The sequence below is a fragment of the Cnephaeus nilssonii genome (genome assembly GCF_951640355.1).
Source record: "Cnephaeus nilssonii genome assembly, chromosome: 19".
Taxonomy (NCBI): Eukaryota; Metazoa; Chordata; class Mammalia; order Chiroptera; family Vespertilionidae; genus Cnephaeus; species Cnephaeus nilssonii.
In genome coordinates, this window is record NC_137090.1 from 8829153 (window position 1) to 8849786 (window position 20634).

Sequence of the window (20634 nt, forward strand, 5' to 3'; positions counted from 1 at the left end):
CAACGGAGGTACATGCTCTTGACCTGAATTGAACCCGGGACCCTTCAGTCCAAGAACCAATACTCTATCCCTTGAGCCAAACTGGCTAGGGCAAGGCCCTGACTCTTGGATGAACGCCAACCAGGTCTTCCACATGGGGAGGGGACCTCCTCCCTTTCCTTTTCCCTGAAAAGAGGAGTCTCAGCACAGTTATTTACAAAGATTTATTACAGCAAGGAGCGGTTCAGGTCTGGAGTCAGGGAAGAGGGGAAGGGGGCAGAGCAGCTGGAGGACAAGAAGAACCTGGCTCCCCTCAACATGTGCCCCCCCCCCCCAAGGATGTATACTAGGTGGCATTCCTGGCATCAAAGCACAAACAAAACGCAACAAAGCAGGCTCTGCCAGCCCGTCTTCCAGGCACCCAGGCTAGGGAGCAGGGGTGATAGGGGAAGATTCCCAAAATGAAGACACTGTGGAGAAGGGTGCCTGAATCCTCAGCCCTGCTAGAAGCCAGTAAGACGGGTGGTGACTGGGAATCCCCATAGGAGGAGAGGGGATGGAGAAGGATCTAGGGCACCTACAGGTTCTCTGTACCCCCCTTTCCTCAGATCTTAGGGTCCTGCCCTGTGGTTTTCCTGTGCCCACGGGAGAGGGTCTGGGAGTAGAATTGTGAAGGATGGACCTTTGTCCCTCGATTACTAGATTTTCCAAGCAATTTCTCTCGCATCCTACATCCCACTGGGTGGATAGGGGAATAACTGGCAGGGGTAGGCATCAGGCAGCAAGTGCCCAGGACTCTGGGCATCAGCCAAAAGTGGGCAAACAAGCAAACACAGACCAGCTTTAGTCTTCTAGAAGTCAGAAGCCGCAGCCCTAGCGAGTGAGGGGAAGGGAAGAAAACAGGGTGGGGATAGAGGGTTTCTGCGGAACAGTGATGCCCCCTCCACTTCCTTCTGGGAGATGCAGAGCTGAGTGCCTATGTGCCAGGCTCAGGGTGGGCAGGGCGCTGTGGGTCTTCCCCGGGCTCTGCAAGACAAGCAGAAGGACTCAAGGCCTGAACACGCCTACCAAGATCCCAGCTCCGCCTCCCCGCACCCCACTCCCAAGCCTCACCACTTCGTGCGGGGTCTCTCGCTTGGTCCTCAGAGCTTCCATCTCTCTGGGGCTCATCCAGAGGGGGCGGACGCTCCCAGGGCCCCTCCAGACCCTGGCCACAAGTTGTCTTCTGCCCAACTGGGGACGAGGGGGAAAAAGATGAAACCAGACTCTGAGTGTCCACCTGACTGTCCTGGATCAGGAGCTGAGTCTCTGATGGCTGAGGCTAAGCTTTCTGAGGCCATCATGGTATAGCGGAGAGAACCGTGGACTAGGACAGCTCTGCCAATGACTAGCCACGTGACTTAGGTCGCCAACTGGTGGTCCGTGAGGTCCGAAAGGTTGGCGAACGCTGACTTAGATAGTTCAGTTTATTACCTCTCTGAAGGGGATGGTAAAAGCGAAATTGTGTAGATGACCTTAAATAAGAGGATAAGTAATACCCTGCCCAACCCAGCGCTGGCACCCGGGAGCCACTCTGGGAGCGGTGGCAATTGATATAGCTCCTCAGTAGTCTTGTCATTCAATCCACTGCCCTGTTGCATTTCTGGAGGGAACAATCTCCTCTATTCTTTCTACCTGTTCTGGAGGTTTCAGTGGGAGTTGACTTAACTAGAGCTTTCGCTCCCATGGCTGATGTCCTGACGGCCAGAGATGCAGAGAGAAGGCCCAAGACATTATGTTTGGGTGTAAAGACTGGGCACATCAAGCAGGGATGCTCAATCGTTTTCATCCCCATAAATACATGTGCACTTGGAGGAATAGATGTATGTGGTGCAGCCTTCCATGTCTGGGCATGGGACAAACAGCCATGAAGGTCTGGGGTCTTCCTGCCTAGAAATTCTCTGGGCCTTGGGGCCCTCTGTGGAAATCGTTGGGTCTGGGGCCTCTGGCCCTGAGGCCCTTTCTGTAGGTCATAGCCCCCCCGCCCCCCTTCTCTCTCTTCCCAGGTAGCTGGGGTTGGAGGTGGGGTGGACCAGATGGTTCTTGTATCCTAGATTCTCCATCTAGACACTAGAGGGCACCCTCTCACCCAGCTTAGGAAATAAAAGAGGAGAACCAGTCACCCAGTCCTGGAGAGGACTTACCAGCCAGCCCCCTCTGCCTCCCAACAGAGACTTCATCCTATGTTCAGAAATGCAAGTGATGGGGCCGTTGGACACTCTTAGTCCTCTACGACTGCATCTCCTCGCACCCCCTCACCACCACGGAAGGGAAGTCCTTCCTTGGGTCCAGGCGCAAAATTCATATGGCCTTGCCTTAATTCTCAGGGAAGAGAGGAAAATTGGGAAAAACCTGATTGGGAGAGGGGCTGAGTCGATGTGAGCTTCCCAGGTGTCAGGTAAGGCTGAGTGTGAGGTATCCTGTGGGGTGAGCGGATGGGGAGGCCCCTGTAGTGATTGCACTTTACACGTGGGAGAAACTGTGACCTGGGAGGGGGTGCCCTAGGGCACTCAAGGAGGACTCCACCTGGCCGATGGTGGTGGGACCCAGCTTCACAGCCCCTTCAGCTTACCAGGCCCCCGGCTGCCCTTCAGGACTTCAGCCTGGCTGTCCTCCTCCTCCTCTTCTTCTTCATCGTCCTCCTCCTCTTCTTCCTCTCTTGGGTAGCCCAGCTCCCGCAGCTCCCCAAGCTCATCCTCCTCCTCCGAGGCCTGGTTCTCGCCCAGGTTGCTGATGGATTGCAGGTGAGACTCGGCAATGCGCTGCACGGCTGCCACGGGGACACCCAGGAAGGCAGGGTCAGCCGGGCCCAAGACCCAGCCCCTGCAGCTGGAGAGGCATGTGGCCCAGCCCCCAGCCTCCTTTCATGGCCTACGTCAGAGCTACCCCTCCCCCCCCCAGGGGTCTAGGTCAAAGGCTAAAGGCTATACAGGTCAGCCTGCTGGGGGTCAGACCAGGGCTGAAGCAGCAGGGGGTAGACTGGATCAGATTTGGCTCTTAAGCTGATTAAAGGTGCTGGCCCCCCAGAGGCTGGCCCCAGGCCAGAGGGTACCAGGCCCCAGGCCAGAGGGTACCAAGCCGGACAAGACCAGGCGGGCACAACAGCAGCTTAACATTCCCTGGCTGGGGAGCTTGCTTCTCCAAGGACCTGGACATCGTGTCCATCAGCTACAATCCCAGGCAGAAGGCACAGAGCCCTTGGGCCAGGGCCCAGGGGATTTGTCCCTTTCGGTGTCTGGGGAAGTGCCAGCCGGCTTAGGGCTCACTGCTCACCCCTGTTGCCCTATTGTGGGGCTTGGTCAACACCCCCTGGCACTGCCCCATCGCAGGTGCCACCCCATGCACCTCTGCCCAGTCTCTAAGGGGTAGGAACAATCCTGACACTGCGGACATAATAGTCTGCAGCCCGTGAGTCTGTGCCTGGGGATGTGGTGTGCTCAACGCGGCCCCCACAATCTTGACCCACATCCCCAAGCTTCCAGCTCCCTCTGTGGTGACCTAGAAAGCAGCCAACACCACCCACCCCCCCAACACCACCGAGGCCTGCTGGGATTGGGCCTAGGAAGGGAACTGTGTGGGCAGTTGGAGACAAATTTCCAAAAGATGGAAAGGGCCAGGTGGTTCAGAGAAAGGGGCGAGGGCTGGGGGATGCTGGGAGAATGGCAGAGGTTGAGGGGACGCTGTGAGCCGTGGCTGGGGGATTCTGGGAGAATGGCAGAGGTTGAGGGGACGCTGTGAGCCGTGGCTGGGGCAGAGGCAGCAGGAGGCCAGGAGCTGGTGGGATTTTAGGGCTTTGGGGTCACTAAACTCACAGCCCACAGACAAGATGCTGATGAGCTTAGGGCTGGGGTTGCCACAGTTCCTTCTTGGTCTGCAGGCAGCCCCTCCCTCAGAAAGCCCCGAGGGGTAGATCCAGGCTGGAAACCTCCGGTGCAATGAGCAGGGCACCACAGTCCTGCCAACTCGGGGACAGGCACAGAGGGTGCATTGTGTGTGCCCGCTGCCCCGCCCTGCCCGGTGCCTCCCGCTGGCTCTGGGCAAGCTACCCAGGCAATAAAAGCACAATAAATTGCCCTGCCCTGGCCTTGGGGACACGCGCGGCAAAGCTTTGCCTTGAGCCAAGTGTGAGAGCTGGGCCTGGGAGAGACCCCCTCAAGCCAAGACTCAGAGCTGGCCACCCTCTCCCAGGGGCCCTGGGCTTCTCCCCTGCAAACCCGACCCTGTTAGGTGCTCTCTCTTGCCCAGAAAGGGGTCGAAGCCTACAAAACAGTGCCCTTCAGGTACAGAAGGGTCCTCTGAGGGCTGGAGGGAGGGGAGGAGGGAGGAGAGAAGGCGGCACCTCCAGCAGCCTCCCTCTCCCCCAGCTGGAGGAGGTGAGCTCAGTTCGTGAGCCAGAGCGACAACAATCGGGGTGCGCAGAGCCAATCTGGCACCCCGTGGGCCTCCCGCGTGCACAGCGCCCCGTGCCTGTGCCTCTCGGGGCTCTCTTGGGTCTCACCCTCCCCCTTCCCACTGCCTCCTTTTTCTGTCTCCATCTCTAGGGCTCTGAACCCCACCCCCCACCAGGTCTCCTTGTTAAACAGACCCTGGTCTTCCCGCCCCTGTCCTGGCCCATTCCACTACCCTGCTTCTCCCCACTCAGACTCGCCCAAGGCGCAGTCCAGAGGGCGGGGGGGGGGGGGGGGGGGGGCCTCTCTGGCCAGTGCAGAATGCCAGAAAGCCGTGGCCCAGCCTCTTCCCCAGCCTCGTGCTCACAGGCAAGAGCACACGGGATGGCTTTTCCTCGTCTCCACTCACCGCCCCCACAGCCCAGGGCAGGGAGGAGAGATGTCTTATATTCTCTCCTCAGAAGATGCCACCCACACCCCACTGCTGCTTCAGGGGGCAGCCTTCCCCACATCCCTACAGGAGGGAAGTCCTTCCAGGGGCTGGACCACATGCCTGCTTGCTGTCCCCCCATCTTCCTGTCCTGGCGGAAGAGAAGAAAGGGTCCCTGCCCGTCTCCTCTCCTCCCAGCCTCTCCTCCTGCTCCCAACCCGGGCAGGTGTACCGGAGGACCTTGGCTAGAGCTGGGAACTCATTCAACCCACCAGGAGGGAGCTCTCCGCACACCCTTCCCACACCCTTCCGGTCTTCCTCCCTCCGTCTGTGGGAGGAGGGGGCTGGCCAGGCAGGAGGAGCACAGGCGGGAGTTGAGGGGGTGGTGGGAAGGCATCCTAAGGCTGAGTAGGCACCTGCCCCACACTCCACTCTGCCCAACCTCCCCTTCCAGGTGTATCTCCCACAGCTCTCCACTTCCGGCCGGGGCTCCGGGCGATTTCACACCTCCTCCCCTTTGCACACCTCTTCCCTCTTCCTGGAATGCTCTCCCGGGCCTTGCCAGCCAGTTGAATTCCTGTTCATCCTTCAAATCCAGAGGTACACATCCTCTCCTCTGGAACTCTCCCTGACCCTTTGAGGCAAGGCCCCCAGGAGGGGAGGGGCCAAATCTCACTCCTGTTTTGCCAAAGGCCCACACTCGGTGCTGGGCTAGAGAGTGGCTTGCCTTTTAATATAGAAAGGAGAAGCCCCGGGTGCAGACCTGGGCAGATGTTAGTGAATGGGAGAGGGGAGCAAGGGGTGCAGCCCAGAGAAGGAGGTGCCCTTTGGAGTGTTTGTGTGTGTGTGTGGCAGGGGGGGGGGGGGGGGGTCAGCTGCACTTGCAAAGGGGAGGTTTGCAGCTGAGTGCCTCACATTGGTGCCTACTTGTTATTTTGGCCACCTCTTCTCTTTCACCCCCACAGGCACCCTTCCCAGCCTCTGGACGCCTTCATTTTTAAAAAATCCTCAACCGTGGATAATTTTTAATTGATTTTTAGAGAGAGGGAAAGAGAGGGGGAAAGACAGAGAGAAATATCGATGTGAGAGAAACACATCAATTGGTTGCCTCCTGCATGCGCCCTGACCAGGGCCCAGGCCGGGGAGAATCCCTCAACCCAGGTACGTGCCCTTGACCAGAATCGAACCTGGCACCCTTCGGTCCCCAGGCCGATGCTCTCTATCCCCTGAGCCAAACTGGCTAAGGCTGGGCACCTTCTTTTTTACAAGAACAAATCAGGACCAAATTGGTCTCTAAGTAGAGGTTGGGGGAACACAAGACACCCCCCCCTCCGCACTGACAAAAGCTCAACACTTCACCTCCCTCCCTCCCCCAGTGTCAGCCCAGTTCCAGGGGTCACAGGGATGGCCAGACTGATGGATGGGTGGGGGACAGTACCTTTCAGCGATGGGGGTGTGTAGGCACAGGGGTTGGGTCTCTTCGACTTGAGGTGGTGCCCCTCTCCTGAGGCTCTCTGCCCGGGAAAGTGCCAGGTTAAACAGGCTCACCCCTTCCCTTCCCCCTCCCTGCATCCCATCCCACCCTTAGCAACCGGGGCAGCTGGTCTAGCCTCTGCTAATAGGTCTAGGTGCCCCTCAGGTCCTGCCCCAGGCTGAGGGCACCCCATGGCTTTGGAAGGGCCTCCTTAAAGCTGTGGCCTGGCTCAGGGCGGGGACCCCAGGTTCTGGAGGCCTCACCCCCAGGCTGAGCAAACACCAGGGCTGAGGAGGATCTGCTACACGTAGGGCGCCGGGCATTCCGGCCCGAGGTGCTGATTGAAATGCTGATTGATATGCTAATGTGTCCTCCCGGGTGGTTTCCTGCCTTAGCCGGGAAGTAATCCCAGCCAGCCCACCACAGCCCTCCTTCCAGCTGCCCTGGACACTCACCTGGTGCGGGGAGGCCTCCTCCTCTGAGGAAGGCCATCCAGGAACGCAGGGAGGAGGAACAGAGAAGAGGAAGGAGAGGGAAGAGAGAAAAGAACCTGAATTACTTTCCCCAAAGGGCCAGGCCCGGGAACGGGAAAGTGTGCCCTTTCCTTCCCAGTGCTGGGAGGTGCCTGTCCATAAATGAACCGGGGAGAGCTGGGCTCCCAGACTTTACCCACTCCCCACCCTCCTGCTCCATCTCCTCCTTCTGGACTTTGGCCAGGGCCCCAAGAAGGCACCAGAGTTAGGGTGGGGCCGGGGCTGGGCCGGGGAGGGAGGGGGCCCACCTGGTGAGGAGTGCTCAGAGAGCCGGAACAGCATGGCAGGGGTTGGTCTCCGGCGCCGGATCTAAGGAGGCGAAGAAAGAGGTGGGGAGGAGGGAGGATGGGGCCGACACCTGCAGGTCCTACCCTCCCCCCCACTCCCGCCTCAGGCAGCCGGGAACAAACAGTGCTTTGGAGTCCCCCGGGAACCTTTGAATCAAAGCCTGTCAGAGCTGACAGGAACTCTCTAGCTCACCCACCCCTCTCATTTTACTCGGGTGAAAACCCAAGGCTCAGAGAGGTTTGGCAAAGTGCTCAGGGCCACACAGCACACATCAAGGCAGAGGAAGAAGGAGAGAAAAACCTGCCACTGACTCGCACCCATGCCCATCCCACTCCAGGGCTGCTCCACAATGGGCATCTCCCTTTCCACCTTGCCCTGGAAGGCCCGTCCTCGCCCGTTTTTTGAAGACTTCGGACCTGGGGAACCGGACCTGGCTGTGGTGCTCCATGGACTACGGCACCGCGTGGCCCTGCCCACCTAAGGTCAGCTCAAGGGCTCCAAAGAAACTGGATCCAGCTGCAGAGGGAGGCTGAGCCAGGCACTGCAGGCACCGCCACCTCACACAGAGGCTCAGGTGCGGGCCTGAGCTGCAGACCCACAGGGGCCTGGGGGTATTTCCGGGGGCCTCGGTCTGGGCCCCTCCAGCAGTCTCTCTCAGGCTGTGGAACTCTTAGTCCGTCCTCATAAAAAACAGCAGCCCTAGCCTGTTTGGCTCAGTGGATAGAGCGCCGGCCTGCAGACGGAAGGATCCCGGGTTCCATTCTGGTCAAGGGCACATGCCCGGGGTTGCGGGCTTGATCCCCAGTGCGGGGCGGGCAGGAGGCAGTTGATCCATGGTTCGCTCTCATCATTGATGTTTCTATCTCTCTCTCCCTCTCCCTCTCTGAAATCAATAAAAATATATATTTTTAAAAAATTAAAAAGAAAAGAAGAAATCCAGTGAGATTGTTGACATCATAAACAACAACAAAAAACCCACACACAAACAAAACAGAAAACAAAAAGAAAAGTCGCCCTCCGTCGTACATGAGCCAAGCAGAATAGTTAGGGCCTGGGGTGGAGGGGGCACAGCGCACTCCCAGGCACTGCCCCCGCCCCAGCCTGGCAATCAGACCAACTGTCAGTTAATTAGGTCCCCTCTGAGCTCCAGGGAAATTCACAAAGAGAACCAGGTGAATGGAGCTGAAACGGCCTCCTCCCCTGCCAAGCTCCCACACTGCCCTGCAGACCCACAGCTGCCTAGGCCTGGGGCCCACGGGACGCCATGGGCCCCTGTCTCCCCCCAAAACGACTTGGCCCCGCGCTCCCTGCTCAGTTAGGAGCCCAGTGCGACCCAGCAACAAGTGAATGGGGCCAGGCTGGGGGGGGGGGGACCCTCCTCTCCCTCCTGCCACCCCCTCCCCACCTTTCGAGGCCTCCCAGCCACCAGGGAGGCCCTCCCAGAGACCTCAGTGGTCCCTGGGGACAGGTCTGGCTCCTGGGATGAGCGGTCACCCCCGCCCCTGTTATGGCTCCGTCCAGGGCCTGACAGCAGGAGGCTCGGGCGACCCCGGCCCGAGCAGACAGGACGGGCCGAGGCGGAGGGCCGTGGGACGGCGGGGCTGGGGCCCCCGCTCTAGATCCTGGGACAAGAGACCAGGTTTGTCACTTCTGACCGGCGCGGGCCGGGGCCCGGGCCCAGGGGGCCGGTGGTGGCTGGGTGGGAGGACACTGTGCAGGGTCCGGAGGACAGTCCCCTCCCAGGGCGGCCCGGACGCGCCTCTCCCGGGATTCTCGGGCGCGGGGTCAGGACCGAGGCCCCGGGAAAAGTTGCACGTGTCTCCGGCGAACTTCAGGCGCTGCTGCCCGCAGCCCCGCCGGGTCGAGACGGCGCGGGACTCTCCGCGCCCCCCCGTCCCCAGGCCAGCGTGGACCCCGCAGCGCCCGGGGCGCAGGGGAGCCCGGGGTGTGGGGGAGTGGGGGCGGCCCCCTTACCATCTCCACCTGGCGGGGGTCCAGCTGGCTGGGGGGCGCGGGCACGGAGAACTGGATCTTCTTGCGGTCCTTGGGGTCCATGGCGGGCGGGGTGGTCGGTGGGGCTGGGGTGCGCGACTCCGGTCCCGGGCGGCGCTCCCGCTCGGCTGGCCCGCGCTGCTCCGGCGATGCGCGGGGGGAGGAGGAGGAGGTGAGCGCGCTCCGACCGAAATACCGCGGCGAGGGGGACGCGGAGGAGGGTCGCCGCCGCACCGATCGCCTGCCCGGCCCCCCGCCGCGCTCAGCCCGCGCCCCGGCCCCTCGCGCCTCCGCCCGCGGGCTCCCGGCTGCGGGTCCCTGCGCCCCTGCCGCTCCCTCCTCCCCTCGCTCTTTCCGTGTCGCTGGGCGTCTCTCGGCCGCCCCGCGCTGCCTCTACCTCCCTCTCTCCCTCTGCGTGTCTCTCTGCCTCGGCCTCCCTCCCTCTCCCCCGACCCCACCCCTCCGCCCAGCCTCGGGGTCCCCGCCCGTCCCCTCACCTGGGACTGGCGCCCGGGGGCTGGATGGGAGGGCTCAGGGGAAAGTGGCCAATGAGCGCCGAGAAGCGAGTTCTCCCCGGGCCGGGGGAGGGTGGGAGTGTGACCAGGCCGGGGGAGCAGGCTGGGGGGCCCCCTGCCGTCTCCCCAGAACTTGAAGCTGCATTATTGATGGAGTCCAGCCGGGAGGATAATGTGGGGAGGCTGAGGGGGGGACGGGGGGGTGGGGGGGGGGAGGGTGGAGGTTCAGCAGGGACTCTGGCTTTAACCCCTTCGTGGCCCGGGCACTTGGAGTTTTACGGGGAGACCTGTGAGGTCGTGAAGAGAGTGCCCCCAGCCTGTCACGCTGTGAATGGGGGTGCCCTGGAAATCGAGGGAGTGTGAGAGAGCGGGGTGTGCGTGGGAGGACACGTGTCAATCATCCTGCAGGGAGTGTGTGCGTGAGTGCCAGCAGCCCTGTGGTGCCTATAGCTGGGGAGGGTGTGTGTGTGGGGGGGGGGGGGGGGTGAGTGCATGCTAGTCTGTAAGTGTGTCAGAGTGTCAAGGATGCAGTGTGAGTGGCAGGGTGTGGGCGGACTGTGTGTGTGTGAGGGAGGGTGTGGGTGTGGGGGAGGCTGTCAGAGGCTGTCAAGGTGATGAGCATGGGTGTGCCCGCTTACAGGGGGGCACTGTATGCACAGCTCTAGCCTGTGCAGGGGAGGGGATGAGGTGGTGATCCTGTACAAGGCACACTGGATTCACGTGTCTCCTGCCTTTTCTCCCCAGATCCAATGGGCGGGAGACAGAACCAGCCCAGGGGCACAGAGTTGGGGGTGTTGGGGGGCTGCCTGTACCAATACACACACACATGTGCTATCACATGTGTGAGTTCGGTGCATTCCGGAACAGAGCTGAGGGGAGAGGGGTGTGCTCATTTCCGAGGTGTGAGCCTCTCTCTCCCTCCCTCTCTCTCTCAAGATGTTTGTGTGTTTCTGGAGGGGCAAAGGGGAGGCCCCTGGCCCTGTGGGTTGCACTGTCCCTGTGTGTCTGTCCAGGCCCTGGGTGTCTGCAGGAGCCATGTTTCGCTCTGCAGGCCTGTGGGTGAGGGCCTGAATGCCTCTCTCTGGGGCCGACCGGGTGCGTGTGTCGATGTGGACATTGTGCGTGTCTGCCCGGGGTTCTGTTTGTGCTGGCCACGTTCTCTCCTGGCCACACGCAGGCCTGCATCCATCAGGAGCCCTCCCCCCACCTCCTGCAACTTTTCCACTCTAGCCCCAGCGTGCTGGGTCCTGGCAGAGGCCGAGCCAGGGGGGCGGGAGGCCAGAGGAGTGCTGGGATTGGGGTGCCCCAGAGTCAGTGTTCGCTCTGGGGGTGAGGGAGAGAGTGGCAGGAGGGCAGTGCTTTGCTCATGAGAGCTGAGAGCTCTGGCTACTCAGCTCCACACCCCTCAACCCCAGGCCTGGCTCAAGTCCCGCTGTGTTTGTTGACTTATATGCTTGTTGGGAAACAGCGGATGCCAGGCTGCTGGCCCAGGGGTGTGGGCATCTCTGGCAGCCCCTGGCTTGGCCCAGACCCCCCTTCCAGATGGGGTGTGGTGGGGAGTGGCAAAGGCCAGTTTGGCAGCACCTTGCGAGGGTAAATAAGGAGGTTCTGAAAGTCCGAGGAACATGACCGGTCAGGCAGTAATCCGAGTGGCCGCTGGGCCAGGGAGGGTGAGGGGCTTGTGGCTTCCAGTGCTGGAGGGTGGGAGGGGCCTGAGGTGGGATAAAGGGGTCAGAGGGCAGCTGGGCAGGTGATGAGAGGTCAGGGACAAGCAGGGTCACCACTAGTTGCACCTTGGAGCCCATGAGAGCTGAGATGGCCTTGGGGACCACAGCGACTGCGGCTCGTTTGAGCAGGGAGGACTGTTTGTGGAGGTTCTGCCAATAACCTCAGAGTTCTGGGGAGGCCTGCATCAGGAAAAGGCCCCTGACCCAGGCTGGGGCAGCTGGGAAGGGAGACTTCCCTCTCAGCCAGGCCTGGAAGATGGAGTGTTTGGGGATGGAGGGGAGGGTCTGTACCCTCTTCCCCCAGCCTTCCTGGCACCCACAGCTCTGGCTGCTAAACCCTGGGGTTAAGAGGGGTCGGCAAGCCTAGCTGACAGGGGTACAAACACAAGGGACAGACTGACAGGAAAGGGGAGGAAGGGAAGGAAGGATGACAGAGATAAGAGGGGAGAAAGAGAGAGAGAGAGAGAGAGAGAGAGAGAGAGAGAGAGAGAAAGGGGGGGAGTAGAAAAAAGGTGAAAAGAGACAGAAAACACGTGTGAGAGATGGAGCGACAAAGGGAGGAAGAGAAAGCATCACGACAGAGAGGCAGGAGACGAGATGGAGAGAGAACAAAAATAGCTCGGCATTAAGATAATTGCAGCTCGCAGCTCTGCCCTCCGCTAGGAATTAAATGAGGTTTTATTACTTTGATTTTTCTCTCCTGGATCCTACGCGACTTCTCAAGAACTTGGGGAAAAGTTTTTCAGGTGGGCGGTCAGGTGGTGGGGGCTGCGTGGGTGACAGAGGAAGGGAACAGGACTTCTGGGAGCTGGGGGAGGCATGGGGAGCGGCAAGGAGAGTGGGGAGGGGCTGGGAGGGGTGGGGCTGGGAGGGGAAGGGAGGGGAGCCTGTGTCAGGCACATCCCAGAGGGGCTGAGAAGCAAGGGGCCAGGGTGACCTCCATTCTCTTTGACTTAGAATTAATCATATGCAAATGAGATATAAAAATAATATGCCACTCTTTGGGTATTATTCTTGAGTTAGAAGCACAGGCGATCAGGCCCAAGGAACAAATTCAAGACCTTGTTTGACGTAACTCTAATTGAACTTTGGATCTTTCTACTTGGACTGACCAAAAAAAACCCTCTTATCACAGGCTGTCTATTGATGCACAATAGGTGTAAGCACACTATTTTTTTTAAAGATTTTTAAATTGATGTTTTAGAGAGAGAGGAAGGGAGAAGGAAAGAGAGAAACATGGAACCGCAACCCCCGACTGAGAGTCGAACCAGCAACCTTTGGATGCACAGGACGATGCCCAAACAACTGAGTCCCACTAGCCAGGGCCTGAGCACACTACGTTGAGTGCACAATTTCTCTTCACATCACTGCCTGGTGCTTGCCGCCGTGCCCGGCATACAAGAGGGACCACGTTAACTGTCTCTGGAAGGTGAATTGTGGAGGGTGGTATGAGGCCTTTGCCCTGTTTCTCGGAGGTGGGGAGAATGGACAGTCAGGAATATTCTATTCCTTCCCCCAAGCAAGATTCAGGCTCATGGACTGAATATAAACTGGGGAGCTGGGCAGACCTGAGGAAGAATCTTAGGCCTATACCTTACTGTGTGACTTTAGACAAAGTTCTTAGCCTCTCTGGTCCTCAGTTTCCTTGTGTTTCAAAGCCCAGCTCATAAGCAGCAGTGACAATTCAATAAGAAGTGAATAGAAGTCAGCAGGGAAAGAGGAAGCCCAAATATGAGATGGATTGACTCCATGAAAGAAGCCTTAGGCATGAGTCTACAGGAGCCGAGCATGGCTGTTCAGAACAGGACATTGTGGACATCTCATTCATAGGGTCACCAGGAATCAGAGCTGAATCAATTGCATGAACACACACACACACACACACACACTCGCCCCAGCCCAGTGCAGGGCTCCAGGTAGGTCATCAAGAAAGTTCCAGCCAAAACCAGTTTGGCTCAGTGGATAGAGCGTCGGCCTGCAGACTGAAAGGTCCCAGGTTCGATTCCGGTCAAGGGCATGTACCTTGGATGCGGGCACATCCCCAGTAGGGGTTGTGCAAGAGGCAGCTGATCAGTGTTTCTCTCTCATCGATGTTTCTAACTCTCTATCCCTCTCTCTTCCTCTCTATAAAAAATCAATAAAATATATATTAAAAAAAAAAAAAAAAAAAGTAAGTTCCAGCTCTAAGGATGCAGTCTGAAAATGGCCAGCAGGTGGCAGAGTCGGCTAGAGTTTGGGCTGACCTGCTGGCACTTTGAGACTGTAGTTAGGCATCACACCCATGACCTTGGCACCACTGAGTTGAACCCAGCTGGCTGGGCTGGCATGAGGCAGCTGGAAGGGATGCCCCAGGAAGCCCTGGAAGCAAAGTTAGAGAAGCTGGGGAGCACTAGCTGGGCGCACTGGGGCATCTTTCCCTGAGCCTGGTGGTGGTGATGGGCAACGGGGTGGGGGGCGGGGGCAGGAGCGGAGCATTCCAAGTCCTGCCTCTGGAGAGGAGTGGACAGGGTACACTTTCAGCAGGGACAGTGGTGGCTCCAGGACAGGCAGGCAATCATCCGAGACTTCCACTCACACACCCATTCATTCATCCAGTATGCATCCTTTTGCTCATTCAATAAATTCCCATTGGGTGCTTTAAAAACACACACACACAACTTTATTGAGTTAGAATTTATATACAATAAAATGTACCAATTTTAAATATACATTTCTATGAGTTTTTTAAAATTTTATAGCATATAACCACGATCACAATACAGATATAGAACATTTTCATCACCCAAAAACATTCTCTTTTGCCCCATGCAAATCAACCTCCCCTCTCCCCTCACTGGGTGTATCATTAGTCTTAGCACACTATTTTGAGACATATCCTTCCCACCATCTGTCTTTGCACCATCATCTGCCTGCCATAGTGCCCAGAATACAGTAGGCACTGCATGCTGTAGAGGGGATGGATTGAGAAATGAATGAATGGATGAATATGTAAGTCAAAGACATTGACTACAGTGCATATACGGAGGCATTTACTCTCTGCTGGGCACTGGGCTAGGTCCTTTATATACACACTAGTGGCCCGGTGCATGAAATTCGTGCACATTAAAGGGGAATTAGAGGAAATATTTTAATATTGCTATTTGCCTTTTCTCTATAATATAAGTGTCAGAGATGAAAGAAAATTAGTAAAATGTATATGAAAATATTCCTTCTGTCCAGGTCTGGGGCGCGCCACGGGAACCAGAGTCAAGCCCCTGCCCACCCACATGCACCTCAAAATCTTGCAAGACCCAGACCCAGCAGCCCCACCCTCATTGGGCTAGATCCAGAACTGGCCAGCCCCAACCCCGTCAACCCCCGCTGGGTGGGGGTCGCAGCCTCAGGTCACCTGGCCGGGTGCCGGAGCGGGGGGTGCGGCCTGAGGTCCCCTGTCAAGCCCCACCAGGCAGGGGCGCAGCCTCAGGTCCCCTGCCCCGGCCCAGCACCATGCAGCCTCAGGTACCTGCTCATTGCTCATTGTGGGTGCAGCCATCTTGTTACAGTGTGACGGTCAATTTGCATATTCCCTCTTTATTAGATAGGTTACCTCATTAGTATCATTCCATTTTACAGATGAGGTGAATGAGGCTCAGAACCTTTTGCCTAGACCCAGAGCCTGGGTCCAAACACAGACAGTCTGACCCCAGAGCTCTCATGCTTTACTGCTGCCTTTAATACATCCAGGATGGGCAAGTGGAAGGTCGCCTGCATGTACTGCACCCACCTTCTCTCTTGCTCAGCATTAGAGGGGGTTTCTCTCTAGCCCAGCCTAGTTTGGACCCATCTGGGGTTGGCGGAAGCGGGGTGGTGGGGTGGGGTGGGAAGCAGAAATCAATGTGCCTAGGCTGCCCTCTGGTGGCAGATACGAGTACAGCGGTTTCTCTGCTTTCTGGCGCCCCCAGGTGGGGTGTTGCTGAGAAGAACGAACAAGCCAGCAGCCCACAGCGGGGGCAGCCTCAGCCCAGGGCACCTGGAGACTCCCTGCTCTGGCCACTGCCTGGTGCCCCCTGAGGTGCCAGCTGAGGCTGCCCCCGAAGAATGCCAGCTGCCGGAGCCCGCCGCCTCCCACCCCCTCCACCAGCCTCACACACACTCCAATCCCGGTCCAGTCGGCTGCTTCCATTCCCTGAAGAAGAGGCCCTAAAGTTAAAACAGCTGTTAATTTATAAACCAATTTTTCCGTGACTGCTTAATAAATCGCCAGCAGCTGCTCTGCCCCCTCCTCCTGCCCAGGCACCCGGCCCTGAGGGCTGCACGGAGAAGCTCAGAGCCGCCAGCCTCCCCTCCTGCCTCCTTCCCCCAAGTCCCCAACTTGCCCCCATTTTCCAGGAAAGTGGGTGGGCTTGGGGGAAACCCTGATGAACCCAGCTTCTTTGGGTTTCAGTGGAGTGGAGAGGTGAGGATGGGTTTTCTTACCTAGTGGGCTGCAGCCCAAAGGCCATCCCTACCCATGCCCTACAACCCCGCTTCCCCCCCCCCCCTCTGACACACACACCTAGACTCCCAGGCCCAGAGGTAGGTGTCAAAGGTTGCCTTAGTTCTGGGGAGATGAGGGTGTCCAGATTCCCTAGAGAGGTTTCCCTGAGCCCCTGGGAGGTAAGGGGACTCTGGGCTCATCCTTGAGAGTGCTGGAATCTCAATGCCCATATCAGGGTGGTCCCCTGACAGATGCTAACAACTCCCTGACTCTGCTGTTCTCTCAAGGGTGGGCTGGGGAGAGGCCCACACACCCATCCCCAGGATAAGGAGAGGAGGGATTTGGGCCTCCAGAACAGTCACTTTGCCCAACTCCCTCATATAGAAGGCACCATGAAAACCCACCTGGCGGGCACAGCCGTGTTCTTTTTTAATTGATTTTTTAGAGAAGAAGGGATAGGGAGAGAGAGAAACATCGATCTGCTACCTCCTTTATGCCCTCTGAGCCTGAAACCCAGGCATGCGCCTTGACCAGGAATCGAACTGACAACTCTTCAGTGCACAGGACGCCGCCCAACCCACTGAGCCACGCCTGCCAGGGCCACAGGCATGTTCCTTCTCTTTGCATCTGCAAATTCCAAAGACACTCAGGGGACAAGTCCTGCTGGCACTGTGACCCCTGACCCCTCTGGGCAAGGGGTCAATCTTGCCATGCCCCTGTAGCCATAAGGAGCTTCATAGAAAAGGGGAAGTAGGATGGTAAAGCACAGCAGGTCAGGAGTTCAAATCCCGGCCTCCCACTTTCTAGCTGTGTGACTTTGGGCAAGTAACTTAACCTCTCTTTCCTTCGATTGTCTCCATTTATAAAATAGGGATAATGACAGAATTATGAGAATTAAACAAGTTTATGCATATACAGTGCCTGGCACATAGGAGGTGCTTACAAAGTGACAGAGTATTATCTTCGCTTCCCCCTGCTGGATCTCCTCGGTCCCCCAAGTAGCAAACCTTGGGGTGGGGTGTTCAGGAGATTTTCAGGGGGTAGGTAGTAGGGGACAAAATTAAGAAGAAAACCAATTAGGATTCCTGAGTTGTATGGTTCTGACTGGGCTTTCTCATTCTGTGCCCTTCTCCCACCACCTCCCCCAATCCCTTCACCCCCACCCCTCCCTACTCTGGTAGCCACGCCCTCCCCCAGCCTGCTTCCTGGGAAAGAAGGGAAAGCTTACACACCCTCCAGCTCCTGGAGCCCCTACCTCTTAAGAATTAAGTTCTGCCCAGTCGGTATAGCTCAGCGGTTGAGCATCATCCCAAGAGGCCACCGGTTCGATTCCTGGTCAAGGCACATGCCCAGGGTTGTGGGCTTGATCCCTGTGGAGGGCGTGTAGGAGGCAGCCAGTCAATGATGTTTCTCTCTTTTCAATTTTTCTATCTCTCTATCCCTCTCCTTTCCTCTCTCTCTCAAAAATCAATAAACATATTTTTTAAAAAAAAAAAGATTTAGTAAGTTCCTCCCACAGTCTGTCTAATTGAAATCCTTCCATTTCTTCTCTTGTTCTCTAGTCAATAGGGGCGCCATGACCCTTTCCTGCCCCACCCCCACGGGGATGGGGAGGCATCAGAGAGCCTGCTGGACTCTTCTGTCACACAGGCCAATGGACTCCTCTTCTGTCACACAGGCCAATGGACTCTTCTGTCACACAGGCCAACGGACTCTTCTGTCACACAGGCCAATGGACTTTTCTGTCACACAGGCCAATGGACTCCTCTTCAGTCACACAGGCCAATGGACTCTTCTGTCACACAGGCCAATGGACTCCTCTTCTGTCACACAGGCCAATGGACTCTTCTGTCACACAGGCCAACGTGAGCCCGGCCTTGCCACATCCTCCTTGAGTGCCCAGAGCAGTTTAGTCGGCCTCTTTGGGCCTAGGGTTCCCCAGCTCTACAATGGGGAGAATCCCAGAGGCTACCTCCTGGGTGTTGTGAGGGTTGAACGCGACACTGCCCATGAACCATGACGTTCTTTGCATCAGGCCCGGCTCTCAGCAGGTGCTGAGGACGTGGTGGTGGAAAGGCAGGCGGCAGAGTGCGGTGGAAAGATGCCAGAGCTGGACCGTCTGGGGTCCAAGCCCACTCCACGACTCCCAGCTGAGTGACCTTGGCTCTAACCTTTCTGTGCTCCTGTGTCTTCGCCCCTAAAATGGGGACTATATCAGAACCTCCAACAGTGAGACACCTAGAGCTCTGGGATAGTTCTCCAGCTAAGTAAGTGTTTGCCCGAATCCATGGTATTGTTAGTTGCTGTTACTATCATCTGCCCCCGCCCCGCCCCCCAGCACTGCTGCTCTGCAGCTCTTCAGGCTCTGCTCCACCCAGTGGCTTGTTGATGGCAGAGGCTGGCAGGGGTGAGCAGATCCAGACCCTGGTGTTGGGGATTTCGGCTCAGGGAAGGCCCGCAGCTTCCACTTCCTCAGTGTTCCCACCTCTGGCGTCCCCTTAGTTCTGGTTTGGGCGCCATCAGGAGGCACAGCCCTCCGCCGCTTTGAGTCAATGGTCCTGCAAAGCAGCCAGCCTCCTCCCTCTGCCCAGGTCCTGACTACCTCCTGGAAATAACGCGGGTCCCGGGGGCCCACTCAAGCCTAGGACTGCTCTGCCAGGGTGCCAGCTGGTGCCCATGGGGGCGGGGCAGCAGTTTGATCATGTGGAAAGGGAAAGCTGGAGGCACCCCGAGCCTTGGAGGCCCCCACCAGAGACAAGAAAGGACTGGGGCATCCAGGACATCCTGGTAACTTCCTTCCCCTCCGGACAGACAGGGGTGAGAGCGAAGCTGGGCCTGTCCAGTGCCTCGGTCTCCTCAGCCATCCTGCAGGTGGAGTCTCCACTTCTGCTTCCCTCCCCCTCTCCCTCGCCCCTGCCCCAAGGCCTTGGCTTTGGCCTCTCACAGCTCCTTGCCCTCTTTCCTTTCTTAAAGAAACCGAGCTTAGCCTCCTTCTCCCCACCGGATTCTCTCCTTGGAAGCCTCACAGAAGGACACAGGGGCGGGGTAAAAGCTAACCCCTTGCTGGAGACCCGCCTCTGCAAGGTCTGGGGCTGCGTCCCAAGCCCGCCCAGGGCGCCGACCCCCGGAGTCTCCCCGTGCTCCCGCCCCCGCCCCTTCCAGCCGCCACTGGCCCTTTAAGAGCCTCTCTGCGCGCCGCCGTCCCGGATCAGCCAGAGAGACCATTAAAATTTTATGCAGAATGAAAATGGGCCAGGTCTCCAGCTTCCTCGCTCCCATCCAATGATTTATTACTCGCAAATACCACAGAACTAATTAGTATAGTAATTAATTAATACGCATTTGCATATTTGCATGTGCAATTAGTGCAGTGGAGTGATTACTGGGAGAATGAGGGGCCCCGGATTGTCAGATGTGAGGGGGAAGTGGCCTGGAAAAGAGTTAGTGGGAATGAACTTTGTAGGGAGCGCGAGGGCGGGGAGGGCGGGGAGGCGGGCAGGCGCGGGGCGGGGGCTCGGGGCGCGGGGGCGCCTGGCCCGGGCGCAGAGCCGCCCGCAGGCAGCGCCCAGCCGGGCCGGACCGCCGCCCCGAGATGCCCGTCGGGGGTCGCGACCCCGGCGCCCCCTCCCCGCCCCGCCCGCCCCGCGCGTGGCAAGGCTCCAAGCGTGCGCCTGATTGTTATGCATTGTGTTTCTGGTTGCGAGCGGAGCCCGCGGAATGGGGCTGGCACAAGCTGTTTCCCTGCCACGCGGCGGTGGCACTTAAAGGGGCAGCGTTCTCTTCCCGCCGCCGCCGGCCCGGCCCCGGCCCCCCGACCCCACCTCTGAGCCGTCTGCTGGACCCGTTTCCGAGAGGCGACCTTGGGCTCACGCCGGGCTCCGGGCGAGAGGGCACGAAGCGGCCGGCCAGGAGGTGGCGTGGCCCCCGGGGGCGGGGCACGTGCGGAGGGAGCCCCGCGGGCAGGAAGTCAGGCTGCGCGCTGGGCTCTGTGCCAGGCGCGCGGCGCGGGTGGGGAGGAGAAAACAGGGAGAAAGCCAGGAGGAGAAGGAGAGAGGGGCAGGGTCCCACTTGGTGCCAGGTGCTTCCTCCTAGGACAACGGCTCGCTTGGAATCCTCGCAAAGATTCTGTGGCGTAGGGCTCCTTCTGCCCATTCTACAGACAGAACAGAACAGCGTGGCAGGTGGCTCGTGATCAAGTGGTGAAGCTGGGGTTCCAGCTGGCCTGTCCAGCCCCAGGTGCTCAACGTGGTGCCAAGGGCCAGAGGAGAAAGTGGCATTTCCTTAGGAGACACCAGGGAGGACTTCCTGGTGGAGGAAGCACCTCGCTGAGCCTGCGATGCAGAGGAGGACACCTGAAGAAGCTGAGGGAAGAGAGATGCAGAGCAGAGGAACCCCATGTTTAATGTGACTGCCCCTCCCTGTGTATACAGGGATCCCCCACCCATCCATCAATAGAACTGCAGAGACCACGGGGCACTGGCTCCTGTGACTTGGGGACTTGTATAGACAGAGGACAGACCTTATGCACTAGTCCTTCCCAGGGCGCACTCCCTCCCTCTCTTTTTCGGAGTGTGCTAGTCCCACAGGGTAGAGATCATGGGGGCTTTGGAGAAAGGAGCACAGTTTGTAATAATGAGTAAGAGCATGTAGACTCAGAGTCAGAGCTTGGTTCAAAGCAGGCCCTGCCACGTACCAGCTGTGTGATGTTGGCCTTAACCGTAACCTCCACCTCTCGGAGCTTCAATGTCCTTGTCTTTAGGTGGAGGAAATAGCAACCCCACCTTCAAGGTTGTGACGAGACTGAAGTAAGGGG

The 20634-nt window shown here is 58.3% G+C and overlaps 1 protein-coding gene across 1 annotated transcript; it reads right to left on the reverse strand.

The window, feature by feature from the left end:
• Nucleotides 1-233: 233 nt before the first annotated feature.
• On the reverse strand, nucleotides 234-9519 carry PPP1R1B (protein phosphatase 1 regulatory inhibitor subunit 1B). The gene is made up of 7 exons (XM_079798142.1): nucleotides 9106-9519; nucleotides 7092-7152; nucleotides 6766-6788; nucleotides 6275-6350; nucleotides 2591-2788; nucleotides 1093-1212; nucleotides 234-1005 (listed from the first exon to the last, which is right to left on the reverse strand). Exons 1-7 carry the CDS (start codon nucleotides 9184-9186, stop codon nucleotides 956-958), a joined length of 609 nt encoding a protein of 202 aa, XP_079654268.1. The 5' UTR covers nucleotides 9187-9519; the 3' UTR covers nucleotides 234-955.
• Nucleotides 9520-20634: the final 11115 nt, after the last annotated feature.

Excerpts from the sequence above, each read along its gene's own strand:
- PPP1R1B (XM_079798142.1), bottom strand. The coding sequence starts at position 9,186 with ATGGACCCCAAGGACCGCAAGAAGATCCAGTTCTCCGTGCCCGCGCCC. Across the intron at positions 7,153-9,105 it reads ACCCCCGCCAGGTGGAGATG|ATCCGGCGCCGGAGACCAAC; the intron begins GTAAGGGGGCCG and ends TCGCCTCCTTAG. Across the intron at positions 6,351-6,765 it reads AGGAGGCCTCCCCGCACCAG|AGAGCCTCAGGAGAGGGGCA; the intron begins GTGAGTGTCCAG and ends TTTCCCGGGCAG.